We start from the raw sequence: 16,297 nt of genomic DNA, 5'->3' as shown, positions 1-16,297 counted from the left end.
GGACTGTATTTCATAATCACACACACACACAATCTTTTCTCTTTTACTTGTTTCTGTTATAAGACTGCAGCTGGGGCAATGACTTGAAGAAATTTAGTTGAACTTATCGACCCCAGTACTTATAATTTTTTTGTAAAGCGCAGTAATTATTCAATCAGTCTCTTTTTGCCAAACTGCTAGGTTACAAGGATGTGAACACATCAACACCAGTTGTTGGTGTGTTCACATGGTGGGGGACAAACACATACAAAAAGTCACATACACACACACACATATACACACAGAAACGTTAACACGCCAGGCGAAATGCTTTGTGGTATTTCGTCTGCCGTTACACTTTGAGTTCAAATTCCGCCGAGGTCGACTTTGCCTTTCTTCCTTTCGGGGTCGATAAATTAAGTACCAGTTTCACACTGGGGTTGATGTAATCGACTTAATCCATTTGTCTGTCCTTGTTTGTCCCCTCTATGTTTAGCCCCCTGTGGGCAGTAAAGAAATATATATATATATATATATATACACACACATATATACGACAGGCTGCTTTCAGTTTCTGTCAACCAAATCCTGAGGCTACAGTAGAAGGCATTTTCCCAAGGTGCCATGCAGTGGGACTGAACCCAGAACCATGTGGTTGGGAAGCAAACTTCTTACCTTACAGTGTACACACAGACACACACAAGTGTGGTAGTGGTTATGCTTTCAAACCACATGGTTTTAGGTTCAGTCCCACTGTGTGACACCTTGAGCAAGCATCTTCTAGTGTAGCCCTGGGCCAACTAAAGCCTCGTGAGTGGATTCAGCAAATAGATAATGAAAGAAGCCTGTCATGGATGCATGCATGTGTGTGTGGGGGGGAGGGTTAAGCAAAAGTACGTTTGTCTCGTTTTGTTTTGACATCACATGATAGTCGTAAAGGAGTCTCACTGTCATACAAGCAGCGTCATTCATTTCCAATATTGTGTAAGAAATTGTCTAGCCACGGGGAAATATGATTAGTTTGTTTGGAAATAAGTGAAAGTTGGGGACAGGAAGGGCATCTAGCCAGAGAAGCCATTCCTCAACCAACAGCACCCAACCCATACAAGAATGGAAAAGATTCTGAAAGGATGATTAAGATGATGACTCATGAATGTGTGTGTGTGTGTGTGTGTGTGTTATATATAAGCACAAAAACATATTACCCAAATACATATTGATATGAACACAGCCACATATTCATTCATGTAACCATCTTTCAGACAACGCCACAGGGAATATTACCCTGACAGGCCTGTTCCCGAACACATTGAATGAGGAAAGTTTATTTAGATAAAGTGGCGTGGGTATAACACTGACCCTGGTCAGGACACTAAACATTGTGAGAAATATCTGGAAAGCGACTCCCATGTCCTGTAACTGATGCCCCAAACCCTGGTTTCAATTTTGGCCCTCAAGTTTTAAACAGTTAATACCCTTTGGAAAAAGGCATTAAAAATAAACAAAAAAGAAACCAAAAGCATAAAGCATGACTGCATGGTAAGAAGTTTAGTTCACAACCATAGAGTTCTGGGTTCAAATCCCACTGTGTTGTGTATTGGTAAATGATTTCTGCTATGGTCCTGAACCGTCCAATCCTTTGCAAGTAAATTTGACAGAAAAAGAAAAAACTTGCCTAAACCATTGTCTATTCATGTGTGTGTGTGTGTGCACATAAGTGTTTGTCCCTTACAGCTTGACAACCGGTGTTGGTTTGTTTACATTCCCACAATTTAGTAGTTTGGCAAAAAGATGCTGATAGAATAAGTACCAAACTTAAGAATATGCACTGGAAATAATTTGATCAACTGAAACCTTCTGGACAGTGCTACAGCATGGCCACAGTCCAATGATCAAAACAAGTAAAACAATAAAATAATAATACCGTTCTTTACACATGCATGCAGGCATAAAGCACAAGTGCACACACACACACACACACACACACACACACCACACATGCATACACTTACACACACACACCTGTACATTTCAAGTTTTGTGCTTGCTCATATATGGAAAAAAAAGTTGGTTGAAAGCCAAGTTTACATCACATTACATAATGCTACACCATGTTACATGATGCCACCCTGGCCCACCCCACAGAACACGACACCATCACCACCACCATCGTCACCACACTGCACACAAAGCAATGTGCTAGACAGAGCATGCATGTTGTCATATGACCTGCTAGAAATAACAGCCAAATCTTAAAATGACACCCAAAATTTTAGAAGAAAAAAGGACATGTTAATATGGCCCTAGATTTTCACATAGGGAAAAGATGAGATGGTCATGGTTGGAAGGCCTTTGATGAGAGATCTGTTTAATCAGAGTTGGTACCATTGACCAAGAGATAAACAGCATCATTATACTGAACTGTATTAAGGAACACAAAACATAAGGATATGGACACCACCACCACCCCCGCCGACAACACCACATCACCTCCCTCACCACAACACCATCACAACCACCGTTACCCTCGCCATCACAACAAAACCCCCACCGCCACAATCCCCATCTCCGTCACCTTCATAGTCTCACAATATCCATCAGACTGTCATACATCACATGTTAGACCACATCACCTAACATTCCCCGACACTTTATTGGCTTCTGCCGTACAACACACACACACAGTTCTATGTGTCTATATGCATACACACACACACACACACAACTCTGTGTTTATATACGTGTACACACACACACGATGTGTCAGTGTGTGTGTGTGTGTAATATTCAGTATCGTTAATCAATAAAAATCAGATACCATCAACCATTTAGTCACGATGGGACATTTACACTATCAGCTGAGTAAAATTTGCTTATCACATTAAAATTGACTGGGACTTCGAATTTCACCGTAACAACTTATTCAGTACATACTTAGACACACACACACACACATAAGGTGTGACTGTGTGGTAAGTAGCTTACTTCCCAACCACATGGTTCCAGGGTCAATCCCACTGCATGGCACCTTAGGTAAGTATCTTCTACAATAGCCTCGGGCCAACCAAAGCCTTGTGAGTGGATTTGGTAGACAGAAACTGAAAGAAGCCTGTTGTATGTGTGTGTGTGTCTTTGTCCCCCAGTACCACTTGACAACCACTTGCCATAACTTAGCAGTTCAGCAAAATAGACCGATAGACTATGTATCAGGCTTAACAAAGAGTAAGTACTGGGGTGTATTCATTTGATGAAAAAAGACAATGCTCCAGTATGGTCACAGTGTAATGACTGAAAGAAGTAAATAAAGAAAAATAAAGAAAATATATATATACACACACACACGGACAAAGCAGATAAGAGATACACGTACTTCACATGTCAACTCATCTCAAAACAAGGAACTTTTCAATTGATAGGAATAGAAAAATCTCGAATATGTAACACAGAGCATACACACACACACACACACACACACACACAAAACACACATTTCTGTGTGTGTGTGTGTGCAATCATGTATTCACACATTGAACACTTATACAATACACACAAATACATGTGTCAATATACACCCGTCTGCATCAGTTCCATTCATACAAATATCACTGTGCAAACACATCTACACTCGCACTTATACACCCTCACACCGAGAGCTACATACACACACACACAAACCAATACATCTACACCTATGCACACACACACATTGAACTAAACACATCTATACCTGAATACTCAGCTATATATTTATATACACACACGGTTATATTTGCAGAGACAAACATGCATGCAAACACCTATACTTAGATAAACCCATACACACTCGAATGCATATATACCTACATATATGTATGTATGTATACATATATATATATATATATATATATATATATATATATATATATCAATATATGTATGTGTGTGTGTGTGTGCATATATATATATATATATATATATATATTATATATATATATCATATATGTATGTGTGTGTGTGCATATATATATATATATATATATATATATATATATATATATGTATGTATATATGTGTGTGTGTGTGTCTTTTCTCTTTTACTAGTTTCAGTCACCACTTTCAAGAATTTTTAATCGAATGCATTGACCCCCAGTACTTACTTTTTCTTAAGTCTGGTACTTATTCTGTCAGTTTCTTTTGCCAAACTGCTAAGTTATGGGGACATAAACACACCAACACCAGTTGTCAAGCAGTGGTGGGGGGTCAAAGACAGACACACACGCATACATATATACACAGCAAGCTTTTTTCAGTTTCCATCTACTAAGTCTACTCACAAGGGTTTTGTTCGGACCAAGGCTTTAGTAGAAGACACTTACCCAAGGTGACACACAATGGAACTGAACCCAGAACCATGTGGTTGGGAAGCAAGCTTCTTACCACAAAGCCACACCTGCACCAATATATACATACATATACATACATATACATATATATATATATATATATATATATATATACATATCATCATCACACACACACATACATACACACAATCTAACTTTTTCAGGAAATACAAGGATAACAAGAACAACAGCAACAAGTGTTCTAAGTATTTGGTACTTACCCACAATCTGCTTAACATTATTGTTGTTTTGTTGTCCAATTAGATTAATTTGTTTCTTTCCTACTTTCCTTCTTTGCAGGTAAAGGTGTTGCTATTTTGCCCACCTCCACGGAATGTGTGGGATTTTGGGGTTTCTTTTTTGTCTTTTTAAGATCCAAGAAATGTAAAAATTATCAAAATCCAATGACACACCCACTAATCCAAGTAACTGCTAAACTGACCGTCCAGGACCAGGTGACTGACCAGCACAGCTGAACCCCAAGTATATAGGTGTGTATATGTGTGTATATGGAGGTGTGTATATGTGTGAGTGTATGCATAAGTGTTTGTGTGTGTGCAGTGCTAATAGTTTAATAATGCTATTGTAAATGATGATAATTATAATGATAATTGGGAAAAGTAATAATGTTATTATTATCAATAATAATCTGTAAGAATAAAAAGCAATAAGAATAATAATGCAAATGATGTCACTGGGGGTTTCCTATAGAGGCATGTTGCCACAGTGTGATGGGATGTCGAGGTATTCATGCTTTTCTCAGCTTCATTAAAGACCATGTAATGCATTAAAAATAATAAAAATCTAAAGAAAGCAACAAAAAAAAATAGAATTTCAATACAACAAAATCCCGGCAATTCCGTGCAAAGGAGACTCGGAAGCTGGAAGGGAGACGATGGGCAGCCGAAGGTCGTGGACTGGGCTTCGGTAAACGATGACGACAACAACAATGCTGACAATGACAACAACAACGATGATAATAATGATAATAATAATATGGAGTTCCGGATGATAATAAGCTATACGGATGATGTTGGTGGTGACAATGGTTGATAGTGATGAGGGTGGTGGTGGTAATGTAAATAGTGCAGTGATGCAAGACACGAGCAGATGCACTTCAATGTGCAAGCATGTTCATTGATGAGAGAGAAATCGAAAGGCGGCAGAATTTGAAGGAGAAAAGAAAAAGAGAAACTGGGGAAAAGTGAGGAATGAGGAGAGAAAGAAAGGGAGAACGGAAGAATACGAAGGAGAAAACGAAAGTGAAACTAGGAATGAAAGAAAAAGGAAGGAAACTGAAACGAAGAGGAATGAAAGACAAAATGACAGAGAAATAAAAGGAAAAAGAAAGAGAGAGAAGAAATAAGAAATAAGCAGTAATAAATATCTAAAATGTGCAGTTGCTGTTTGCACTGTTGTGTGTTATTGATTGATTGATTGATTGATTCTGGTGGGTTTTGCCTTCATCTCTTTCTTCCTGGTTTTCATTAAATGAATGAAAAGTGGGAGGAGGAAGAGGATGAGGAAGAGGAGGAAGTACAATAGTGTAGTAATAGTGGGAGTGGTAAGAGAGGAAAGTGAAAGTAGTAGTAGTAGTAGTAGTAGTAGTGTGGTGTTGATGAGGACAGTAATAGTAAGTGTAGTAGTGGATACAGCGTGTAAGTAGTAGCAGTGGTAGTGGTGGTTAAATGGTAACAGTTATGGCAGTAGCAGGCAAGAGAGGAAGGATGAGGGGGGATATCAGATGACGAGGATGGAGAGAAGAGAAGAGAGAGAGACGGAAAAGTGAGAATAATAATAATAACAATGGTAGTGAGAGGAGAAAGGAAAGACAAAAGGAAGGAAGTGGTCAGACCAGCCAGCATTATTTGGACAGAATTGATAGCTCAGTGGTCAAGATGGCTGATGGAAGGTAGTTGTGCTCCTTTTGGTCCAGGGTTCAATATCTGCCACTGCTGACATTTCATCCATTCTGGGACAATAAAGCGAGTTCTTTTATTTTTGCATTTGGCTTATGAGATCCTTGGTGTGAACTCATAGGTTGAAACAGATTTTAGTGTTCATTGGGAGGGTCACTATGTCAATAATAAACACACACTGATTGTTTTTCACATTTTCATTATTCATCATTTGGTTATTTAACCAATTGATTGCTTAATTAATTAATCATTTGGTTAATCAATCAATCAGCTGTGTCTGCCAGTCCTTTCATCCACTTTAATGACATTCTCTCTCACTACTCCGGGTCAGCTTCAGGACTGTCCGTCCTTCAGTTTTAGGTTCTATATTTATGTAGTTGTACGGCTGGTCAAACAACAGATTAATTAGTTGGTTAAATCACTAACTAATTGATGAATTATAAAGAAGTGAAATTGAACCAGTGCATGAGTTTATTGTTGGCTTAGTGACCTTCCCAAGATACAATAAAACTGTTATTTACTTGCTCTGATCTAGTTGACAATATAACTCCTTTCTCTATAGATTTGTAGATCCAATCTTACGCTGTTTAGCATCAGATCAGCCCTGATCTTCCAATCATGACCATCCACCAACCACAACAAAATCGAGATCTTAAAACCAAGTAGGACAGGGTTTCACAAAACAAGAACAGAGTTTCTTTGCTCAAAACCTGAAGAAACTGTAGAGGTGCCGCCATTAAGATATACACTGTGTCTTGGACATTTTAACCCTGATCGACTCCATTTCCCATTCCTCTCGATTTATGTCAAAATCCTATTTCTTACTCTCATCTGTCAAGTCCAAAATTCTTTAATCAAGTCTATTTCTGCTAAATTTCTTTGTTGTGGGAACATTCCCACTTGTTGCTTTTGTTTAGCCCTGGGTCTGCTCTGATCGAGCTGGCTTGTGATCAAAGACATTCTAAAGGTGCTCCAACTGTGATTGTCCCAATTCTATTTTCAGACACACCGTATTTAAAACTACAGTATCTAATATATATATACTTGAATTTTTTAAGAAAGCCAGATGAGATTTGAGATTTGACTGCTTTTTCTTGGAGGTCAAGTGACAGCATACAGGCTGTCCTGTATTCAAGTTTTGCTATTTAATCCTAAATCTGTTGTGATACTGTAGACATATTATCAAAAATATTCCAGCCATGACCATGCCGTCTTCATATTCAAGCACAGTGAAACTATCTAGTGTGATCTTTTTTAAAGATGATTGTATATGATTTAAGGGCGATTTGGTTCTTATTTCTAATGGTTCAGGTGAACCCATACAGGCTTTCTCAATGACTTGTACTTAGAGTTAGGGGCTGATTGTTATGACTGGCAAGACAACAGGGGGGGGGTTGCTTCTAATGACCAGTACAGTGTTTCCCAACCAATTTTTCACCAGACACCACCATAACTTTCCAGAAAAATCTATGCTCCTCTGGTGGTTGGTAAAATAAACAATTTATTTTTAATATTTTATCACAATTATTTAATACAAAAGAATCTACCGGTAATTCTTTTATTTAATACTCTCTCTTTTACTTGTTTCAGTCATTTGACTGCAGCCATGCTGGAGCACTGCCTTTAGTCGAGCAAATTGACCCCAGGACTTATTCTTTCTAAACCTAGTACTTATTCTATCGGTCTCCTTTGCCGAACTGCTAAGTTACGGGGGATGTAAACACACCAGCATCTGTTGTCAAGTGATGTTGGGGGGACAAACACAGACACACACACATACATACATATATATATATATGACGAGCTTCTTTCAGTTTCCGTCTACCAAATCCACTCACAAGGTTTTGGTCGGCCCCAAGTTATAGTAGAAGACACTTGCCCAAGATGCCATGCAGTGGGACTGAATCCGGAACCATGTGGTTGGTAAGCCAGCTATTTACCACACAGCCACTCCTGCACCATACTGAGTACAAAAAAAAAAAAACATTATTGAGTAAGAAAAAAAGAGAATCACTTTAATAAGGACTTTGTTCCCAGGCCCCACTGGTGGGGTGCATGCCCCACATTGGGAATCCCTGTACTAGTGTTTCTGGCTATCCACTATATGACAAGTTAAAAACAAAACATCAAAGACTGCCACACAAATACTCAATATTAACTTAGACAGCAAAATGGAAAGAACCAGTAAATTACTGGTATTTTAAGTCAAAGAATGAAGAGGAAATGTCAACCTTATTGGCATCTCAATTGTCTTTATCCTCTCAATCTGATTACAAAGTTTTTAAACACACACTCATACACAATCCTTAACACAAGACAAACAAATACATACAATTATATACACACAACACAAATGTATAACATTCTCTCTCTTATGTACATACACAGACAGACACACACACACACACACACAACATAAATACACAAACAGACACACACACACATACAACACACCCTTTACAATCAAATTAACATAGCAGAATCAAACAACTTAAGTGTCAGAGAGAATCTACAGAGACATATTGAGTGAGAGAGAGAGAGAAGGAGAGAGAGAGAGAGAGAAGGAGAGAGAGAGAGAAGGAGAGAGAGGAGAGAGAGAGAGAAGGAGAGAGAGAGAAAGGGAGAGAGAGGAGAGAGAGAGAGAGAGAGAGAGAGAGAGAGGAGAGAGAGAAAGGAGAGAGAGAGGAGAGAGAGAAGGAGAGAGAGAGGAGAGAGAGAGAGAAAGGGAGAGAGAGAGAGAGAGAGAGAGAAAGGGAAAGAGAGAGAGAGAGAGGAGAGAGAGAGAGAAAGGGAGAGAGAGAGAGAAAGGGAGAGAGAGAGAGAAAGGGAGAGAGAGAGAGGAAGAGAGAGAGAGAAAGGGAAAGAGAGAGAGAGAAGAGAGAGAGAGAAAGGGAAAGAGAGAGAGAAAGGGAAAGAGAGAGAGAGAGAGAAGAGAGAGAGAGAAAGGGAAAGAGAGAGAGAAAGGGAAAGAGAGAGAGAGGAGAAGGGAGAAGAGAGAGAGAGAGAGAGAGAAAGGGAAAGAGAGAGGTGGAGGTGATAGAGACGTTGAGCAGGAGCAGAATAAAGAGCCTTGCCAAAATATTCCCGTCTCAAGGTAGGCAGCTCTGTTAAAAGCCGTTAAAGGCTGATTTAGCAAAGTAGTTTAATGAGCGTTGTTATAGTAAACAATGGCTAATATCCAACCGAATTTGGCCATGAATATTAAATTGGCTAATTCCTCAAAATAAGTAAATAAAAATAGAAAACGAATAAATAAATAATTTGAAGAAATTAGAACTCAAATGTTTGTTTGTTCAGCATCAATCTTCATTTATTTATTTATTCTGAGTTGTATTTGATAAACTGATGGATTCAAAGAATTGGACAACTGATGAGGAAGGGGAGAGTTTGGGGTCCAACTTAACCCCTTAACATTTAAACCAGACCACATCTGGTTCAGATATTCAACACGTTTTATGTTAAAACTGATCAGATCCAGCCTCTCACACATACCCAGCAATGTCAATCTAAAAATAAGCAATCACATCGTTAAAATTTCAAAACTACAAGAAAACACACGATTAATCAAAAATGTGGAAAAATAATCCTGAGACTTGACAGTTATGTTTTATCACAGGCATTCCATTGGCCACGACAAGTGTTCCAATTAACATACAAGTGGCTGAGTACTCCACAGACACATATACCACTTAAACAGGCTGCTCAGAGGAATCCAGCATGACACAAAATGTGACAAGGTTGGCCCCCCTTTGAATTACTGGTATGACTCATTTTTGCCAGCTGAGTGGACTTAGAGCAACGTGAAATAAAATGTCTTGCTCAAGGACACAAGGTGCCACTGGGAATTGAACTCATGACCTTGTGAGCATGAGCTGAATACCCTAACCACCAAGCCATGTGCCCTCACTAGAGTAATCTGAATGCAAAAGGGTTAAGAAGGGTTTTTACGAGTTGGTTGTTTAAGCTATGTAAGATCAAAGATATCCAAATAGTAGGTATCTAGGAGTACATGATTTAATGTGCCTTCCTTCTCTTTTTGAAGAGGGATATTTGGCTGCTATTTAACTTTGGCAAACAAAGACGGTTGAATTAACATGGAACCTGTTATCGGTTGATTTTGATAGAATCAAGACCAAACACATTGTTTGACTGAAGTCTTTGGTTAGGTTTGACGGAACCAAGACTTCAGCTGTTGCGTTTGACGGAAGATGTCACCAGTTGTATTTGGTGAAGTCAAGGCTAAACGACTTGTGTTTTGACAGAAACTATCACCCCAGACAAATGCCCTTGTGAGGGCACATGGCTGAAGGGTTAAGCTGAAGTAACACTTCGTTTCACGTTACTCCAGTCCCACTTTTGATCAGTGGAGTCTGCTCGCCTAGCCAGCAGGGTGAATCAGTCGAAGACTAAAACGAAGGTGCATTGTGACTAGTGATGTGTAACAACATCTGATAGTATGGCCAGTCACATGATCACATGAACACACAAACACTCATATGCATATATATCCATACATCGATACATACACACATATATATGTACAAATATATACCCATACATATACACACAACATATAAATACACCTGTCTTTTGAGACCCCCTTTGGTCATGAATGACCGTGGGATTGCACCTAGAAAGTAACCCTCCCAGGCACAAATCCGGGCAAGGTTGTTTATGGAAGACCAGCAGTCGCCCATGCATACCAGCCTCCCCTCTCCACGCCACCAGTGTTATCCAAGGGAAAAACGAAGGCCAATACAGTTTGGCACCAGGGACATCACAACTCATTTCTACAGCTGAGTGAACTGGAGCAACATGAAATAAATGTGGGCTTCTTTCAGTTTCCATGTACCAAATCCACTCGCATGGCTTTGGTTAGCTCAAGGTTATTGTAGAAAACACTTGTCTAAGGTGTCACACAGTGGAACTGAACCTGGAACCCTGTGGTTGAAATGTGAGCTTTTTACCATACAACTGGACATGAAATACTATCTCTGACCAGTTGTCCAACATACACTGGACAACTGAGAATACTCAGTAAATGGATGGATGAATGCATTTATCCTCCTCCTCATCATCATCATCTTAATGTCTGCTTTTCCATGCTTGCATGGACTTAACGTAGCTTATTAAGGGGAGTTTTCTACAGCCGGGTGCCCTTCCTGTCACCAACCTTCATCCGTTTCCAAGCAAGGGAATATTTCCCCCTTGGCCAGACATGGTTTTTATGAAAGACGGGAAATGAACAATTATCATCTGTATGGTGATGCTCGTTTACGACCATCATGTGATGTCAGAACAAAAGTAGGCACAAACACACACACATATATATATATATATATACCAAATCCACTCGTGTTTGAATGCATGTATCTGTCTGTGTCTGCAATTGTGTGTGCATATGTACTTCTGTATTTCTCCTTGTGTGTATCAATTTGCAGAAGTGCTTGTGTGTGCTTGTGTCAATGTGTCTGTTTGTATGGCAACAAAAATTAGCTAAGAGAACATTGGTTATTGGCAGCAGATATAAAACATCTGTTTCAGGCACCAACCAAAGTCTGCAATGCTACATTAAACAAATGTAACATTTATGTTGATAATTCTATTGAGATTGGAATGGTGTTATACAGATGTTTAAAGCCTGGATACACAGACAGACAAAGGGTAAAAAAAAGATAGAGAGAGAGAAACAGAGGGAAATATAGGTTGACAGATAAACATATATAGACGGACAGATAGATAGATAGATAGATAGAGAGAGAGAGAGAGAAAGAGAGAGAGAGGAAATAAATAAATTGCTAGATAGAGAAAGAGAGAGAGAGAGAGAGACAACAGAAAAAGATACAATGGATAGAAATAGACAACACAATACACACACACACACACACACACACACACACACACACATATAGGTACAAGAGGGAGAGTAAGAAGCACTGAAACAGGGAGTTATTTGGCAGGGTTCTACCTATAAAGCACTCTCTCTTATGAACATTTTAACTATTTCTGCTGTGTGTAAAAGATGATAATGGATTAAGTCGTTAAATGCGTTTAAATGAAATTGTACCAGAGAATGAAGAGTGTACGTGTTGCTGTTGATATATTTTGGAGAGCAGAAGGACTGGAGAATAGGTTAGGATTGATCCTTGGAACAATTTTTAGATAATCCAAGTTTCTCTCGTTGTAGCCACTTCACATACAGATTATGAGAAAAAGTCGATCAATGAAATCTCTCAGATGATTATACCAAAACCTAATTTTCTAAAAACAATTTCAATTTCTGACAAAGAATAAATTTAGAAATCTTTAATTTTTAAATTAAAACCAAGAATAAAATTTCAGAATCTGTCTCAGTTTAAGATGAAGTATTCCATGTCATTAGATGTAGTGTGAGACAAATAAAAATGTTGGCAACAGGAAAGGCAACCAGCTGTAAAACACTGCCTCAAAAAACCCCTCTCCATTGTAGTAACAACTGTCCCCCAATTAAATGTAGATGTTGGATTAGAACAAAAGTTACTACAGTAGTTACCATGAGAAAGACTCTCCTATTGGCTTTTTGATGCATTCTTCTTTATGAGGAGATAAATCGCTACCATTTCCATCCAGTGCCGAGACCACCAGGTCACGTGATTTCGACCTTTCTTGGTCTTATCAATGATCAACGATGTTATTAATGCCGTATCAATGACATCTGCATTGTGTTTCAAAGTCCCACATTGGACTTGAACTTGAAGCTTTTATTTCAAAATTATCTCCAGATGTTGCCCATTTGGAAATATTCAATAAGATTAGATACCCAAGCAGACCATTGTATTCATCAACTCAACAGAGATGTTGGTACTGATTAAAAAATACCAGTAATTAGCACAAGAAATGAAATCTCCACTGAACCAATAGAAACCAATATCTGAACATGTATTGGTTGCTTTATCATTTTTACTCATATTTTACTACAACCAACATCATCATCATCATCTTCATATCATCTTTATTTCGTATCTGAGAATTTAGCTTCTTGGCTGAATGCTTCCATCACCACCACCACCACCACCACCACCACTACAAAGACAAAATGGCAATAACAATACCAAACCTGCTACCAGAATGAAACTATCACCTTAAAGATTCCCTTCAGTCACAAATGACCATGGGATTGCACCTAGAAAGTTCCCTTTGGAGGTACAAGTGTCCAGGTGAGGTTGTTTTGTGGAAGACCAGCAGTCGCCCATACATACCAGCCTTCCCTCTCCACACCACTGATGTTATCCAAGGGAAAGGCAAAGGGGCCGATACAGCTTGGTACCAGTGATGTCGCAACTCATTTCTACAGATGTGTGAACGGGAGTAATGTGAAAATAAAGTGTCTTGCTCAAGAACACAACACACGGCCTAGTCTACGAGTCAAACTCACAACCTCACAATTGCAAGCCCAACACTCTAACCACTGAGCCATGTCATCACACACGACTATCACCACAACATCAACTGTCACCACTACAACAACACTACCACTACCACAACATCAAAAGCAAGACCCATTCCCACCATCCTACCTTCACAACAAAAACGAACCTGTCTTGCACGCCAGTTTTATATACTCGTTAGATCAATTTCAAAAAGAGCTTAAACTATTCATGTATGCAGCATGCCAAGATTATAAAGTATAATAAGATTATATACACAATAAGATTATATAGCACAGAACACACAACACATGTAACATGAACGCATGACTTCCCTATTATAAATGAAATTGGGGATAAAAACACTAACATAATTTTCTTTTAAACTTTATCAAAGTGAAACTTCCAATGAGAGACTTGCCTCTCATCCAGCTAATGTCATGGAAACAAGAGAGAAGAATTGGTTGAGTCGACTGGTATAACATCCATGAATAATAATAATAATAATAATAATAATAATAATGGTTTCAAATTTTGCCGCAAAGGAGGAGGTAGACAGGAAGTCAAGAAAGCCCCTAACGATGCATGGAGCCCATCATCCAGGTACAGACACTGATCGCCTGCACAGGAAGAGGGCAAATGGAGAAAAAGGGGACTGATAAGTGTGGAAAATTGACTGTGTATCGAACTCGAGGGTTTAATGAGATACCTGGCCCAAAGTAAGGAAACCTTGCTAGTGACAGTTTAGAAGGAGGGAGCTTGCTGTTTTAATAATAATAATAATATTGTTATATTTCGGAATGGTCATTTTGCCAGTTTAGCCAATATGACCATTCCGAAATATAACAATATCTGTTTCAACACACGACTTCACATAAAAAAATCTTGCACAACAAATATTTAAACGTAATAATAATAATAATAATAATACTTTATTTTCCATTTCCCTCCACTTGAAGGCCACATTGACTTCAGCATTATTTGAACTCAGAGTGTCCAATATGCTAACAACTTTGCTAATCCACTGCCAAAATTAAGCAACGGGCTCACTTTCTCCCTCGGAGATTTGGGGATAGCAACGGTTGAAGACCCCAAACTGGAAACATACCAGGGAAGGCCATTCCTCTCACTATCTAATAAAAAAAAATTTTAAATAGCTGCTTCGTCAAAAGAAACTTATTTATGCAGAATACAGCAGACAGTGTTTAATTTATTCGCAATTTCACTTGCACACGTAAACCACAAATACAAAAATACAATTCCACAGCATTAGGAGTGGCAAGGGAGAACAGAACACATTCATACATCATCCTCTCCACTTTGCCAACAAACAGCCACATCATTATATTTCCAATGTGTACTGCCAACACACACACAATTGGCACCAGTCTGGCTGGTCACTAAATGATAATGAAATTTCCAATTTGGATCTTTCTTTCAAACATGCTAAAGTGTACGCTTCATCCAAAACCCTTAGGTAACCAAGATGTTTTAATACAAAAGCAGTTTTCCTCTACTGAATGGCCTTCTTGAGAATAATAACTCTAACTGCATGATATGGAATTCTCTTCTTTTTGCTTTTAATAAAATTTATTTCTTAAAAATTCAGTTATTTAATTTTATATTTCCAATTTAAAATGGAAATGTTTAAAAGGACATAAATATATATATATATATATATCATCGTCATTCAGCATCCACTTTTTCATGCTTGCATGGGTCAGATGGAGTTTATTTGGGGCACATTTTCTTACTCGTTTCCAAGCAAGACAATATTTCCTCGTGGTCAGATATGTTCTTGCAGAACATTGGAAATGAACGGCACTGCTTGTATGACAGTGACACTCGTTTACAACCATCAAAACAGACCGGTACAACCCATATACATACATATGACGGGCTTCTTTCGGTTTCTGTCTACTGAGTCCACTCACAAGACCTCTGTCAGCCCAAAATTATAACAGAGGATAGTTGCTCAAGCTGCTACACAGTGAGATTGAACCCAGAATCATTTAGTTGGGAAGCACACCTGTTCAACATGTTCTACCATCCTAGTACACGGGGTGGGGGAGACACTTATCTAAGAAAGAATTATGATCAGGTGCCCTTTTTGTCACTGATACTAACACCTATTTTTCAAGTAGGGGATATTTTTATTCTACACAGGTCTTTGAAAGCAAAGAACAATCAGTTTAGAGATGCTCGATCACAGATGGAGCTGAATACCACCACCACCACTACCATCACCACCACCACCATCATCACCACCACCATCACCACCACCACTATCACCACCACCACCAGCACCACCACCACCAGCACCACCATCACCATCACCACCACCACCATCATTGTGTATTATTTATCAACTCCACCTTCGCCATGATAGTTCCTGCTCCTTGCAGAGGTATGTGTCACCTCACACAATCAAACTCACCTTTTCTGCTCGAGTAATTCTTATTGAACATGTCATCACTCCATCCCTTTTGTGTCATCGCTCTTCGCTATGCATGTTGTCACTCCTCACTAACGATGATGTTATTACTTATTCTTGTGTCATCACTCCATCCCTATGTGTCATCACTCTATCCACGTATGCCATCACACCATC

General features: G+C 38.8%; 1 protein-coding gene across 5 annotated transcripts in view; it reads right to left on the bottom strand.

Moving 5' to 3' along the window:
• The window catches only part of LOC115223776 (ELKS/Rab6-interacting/CAST family member 1), a 205,753-nt gene that overhangs the window by 103,704 nt on the left and 85,752 nt on the right, over positions 1–16,297 (bottom strand). The window contains exon 1 of one of the 5 annotated variants that reach the window (XM_036513006.1): positions 4,583–5,532. The exons of the other annotated variants lie outside the window; for them this stretch is intronic. Within the exon in view, the coding sequence (XP_036368899.1) occupies positions 4,583–4,600 (18 nt within the window). The 5' untranslated portion in view covers positions 4,601–5,532. Of the gene's footprint in view, positions 1–4,582; positions 5,533–16,297 lie in introns of those variants that run through there. 5 annotated transcript variants of the gene reach the window in all.

The sequence above is a fragment of the Octopus sinensis genome, linkage group LG24 (assembly GCF_006345805.1).
Source record: "Octopus sinensis linkage group LG24, ASM634580v1, whole genome shotgun sequence".
Taxonomy (NCBI): domain Eukaryota; kingdom Metazoa; phylum Mollusca; class Cephalopoda; order Octopoda; family Octopodidae; genus Octopus; species Octopus sinensis.
This window is presented reverse-complemented; position numbering and strand designations above follow the sequence as displayed.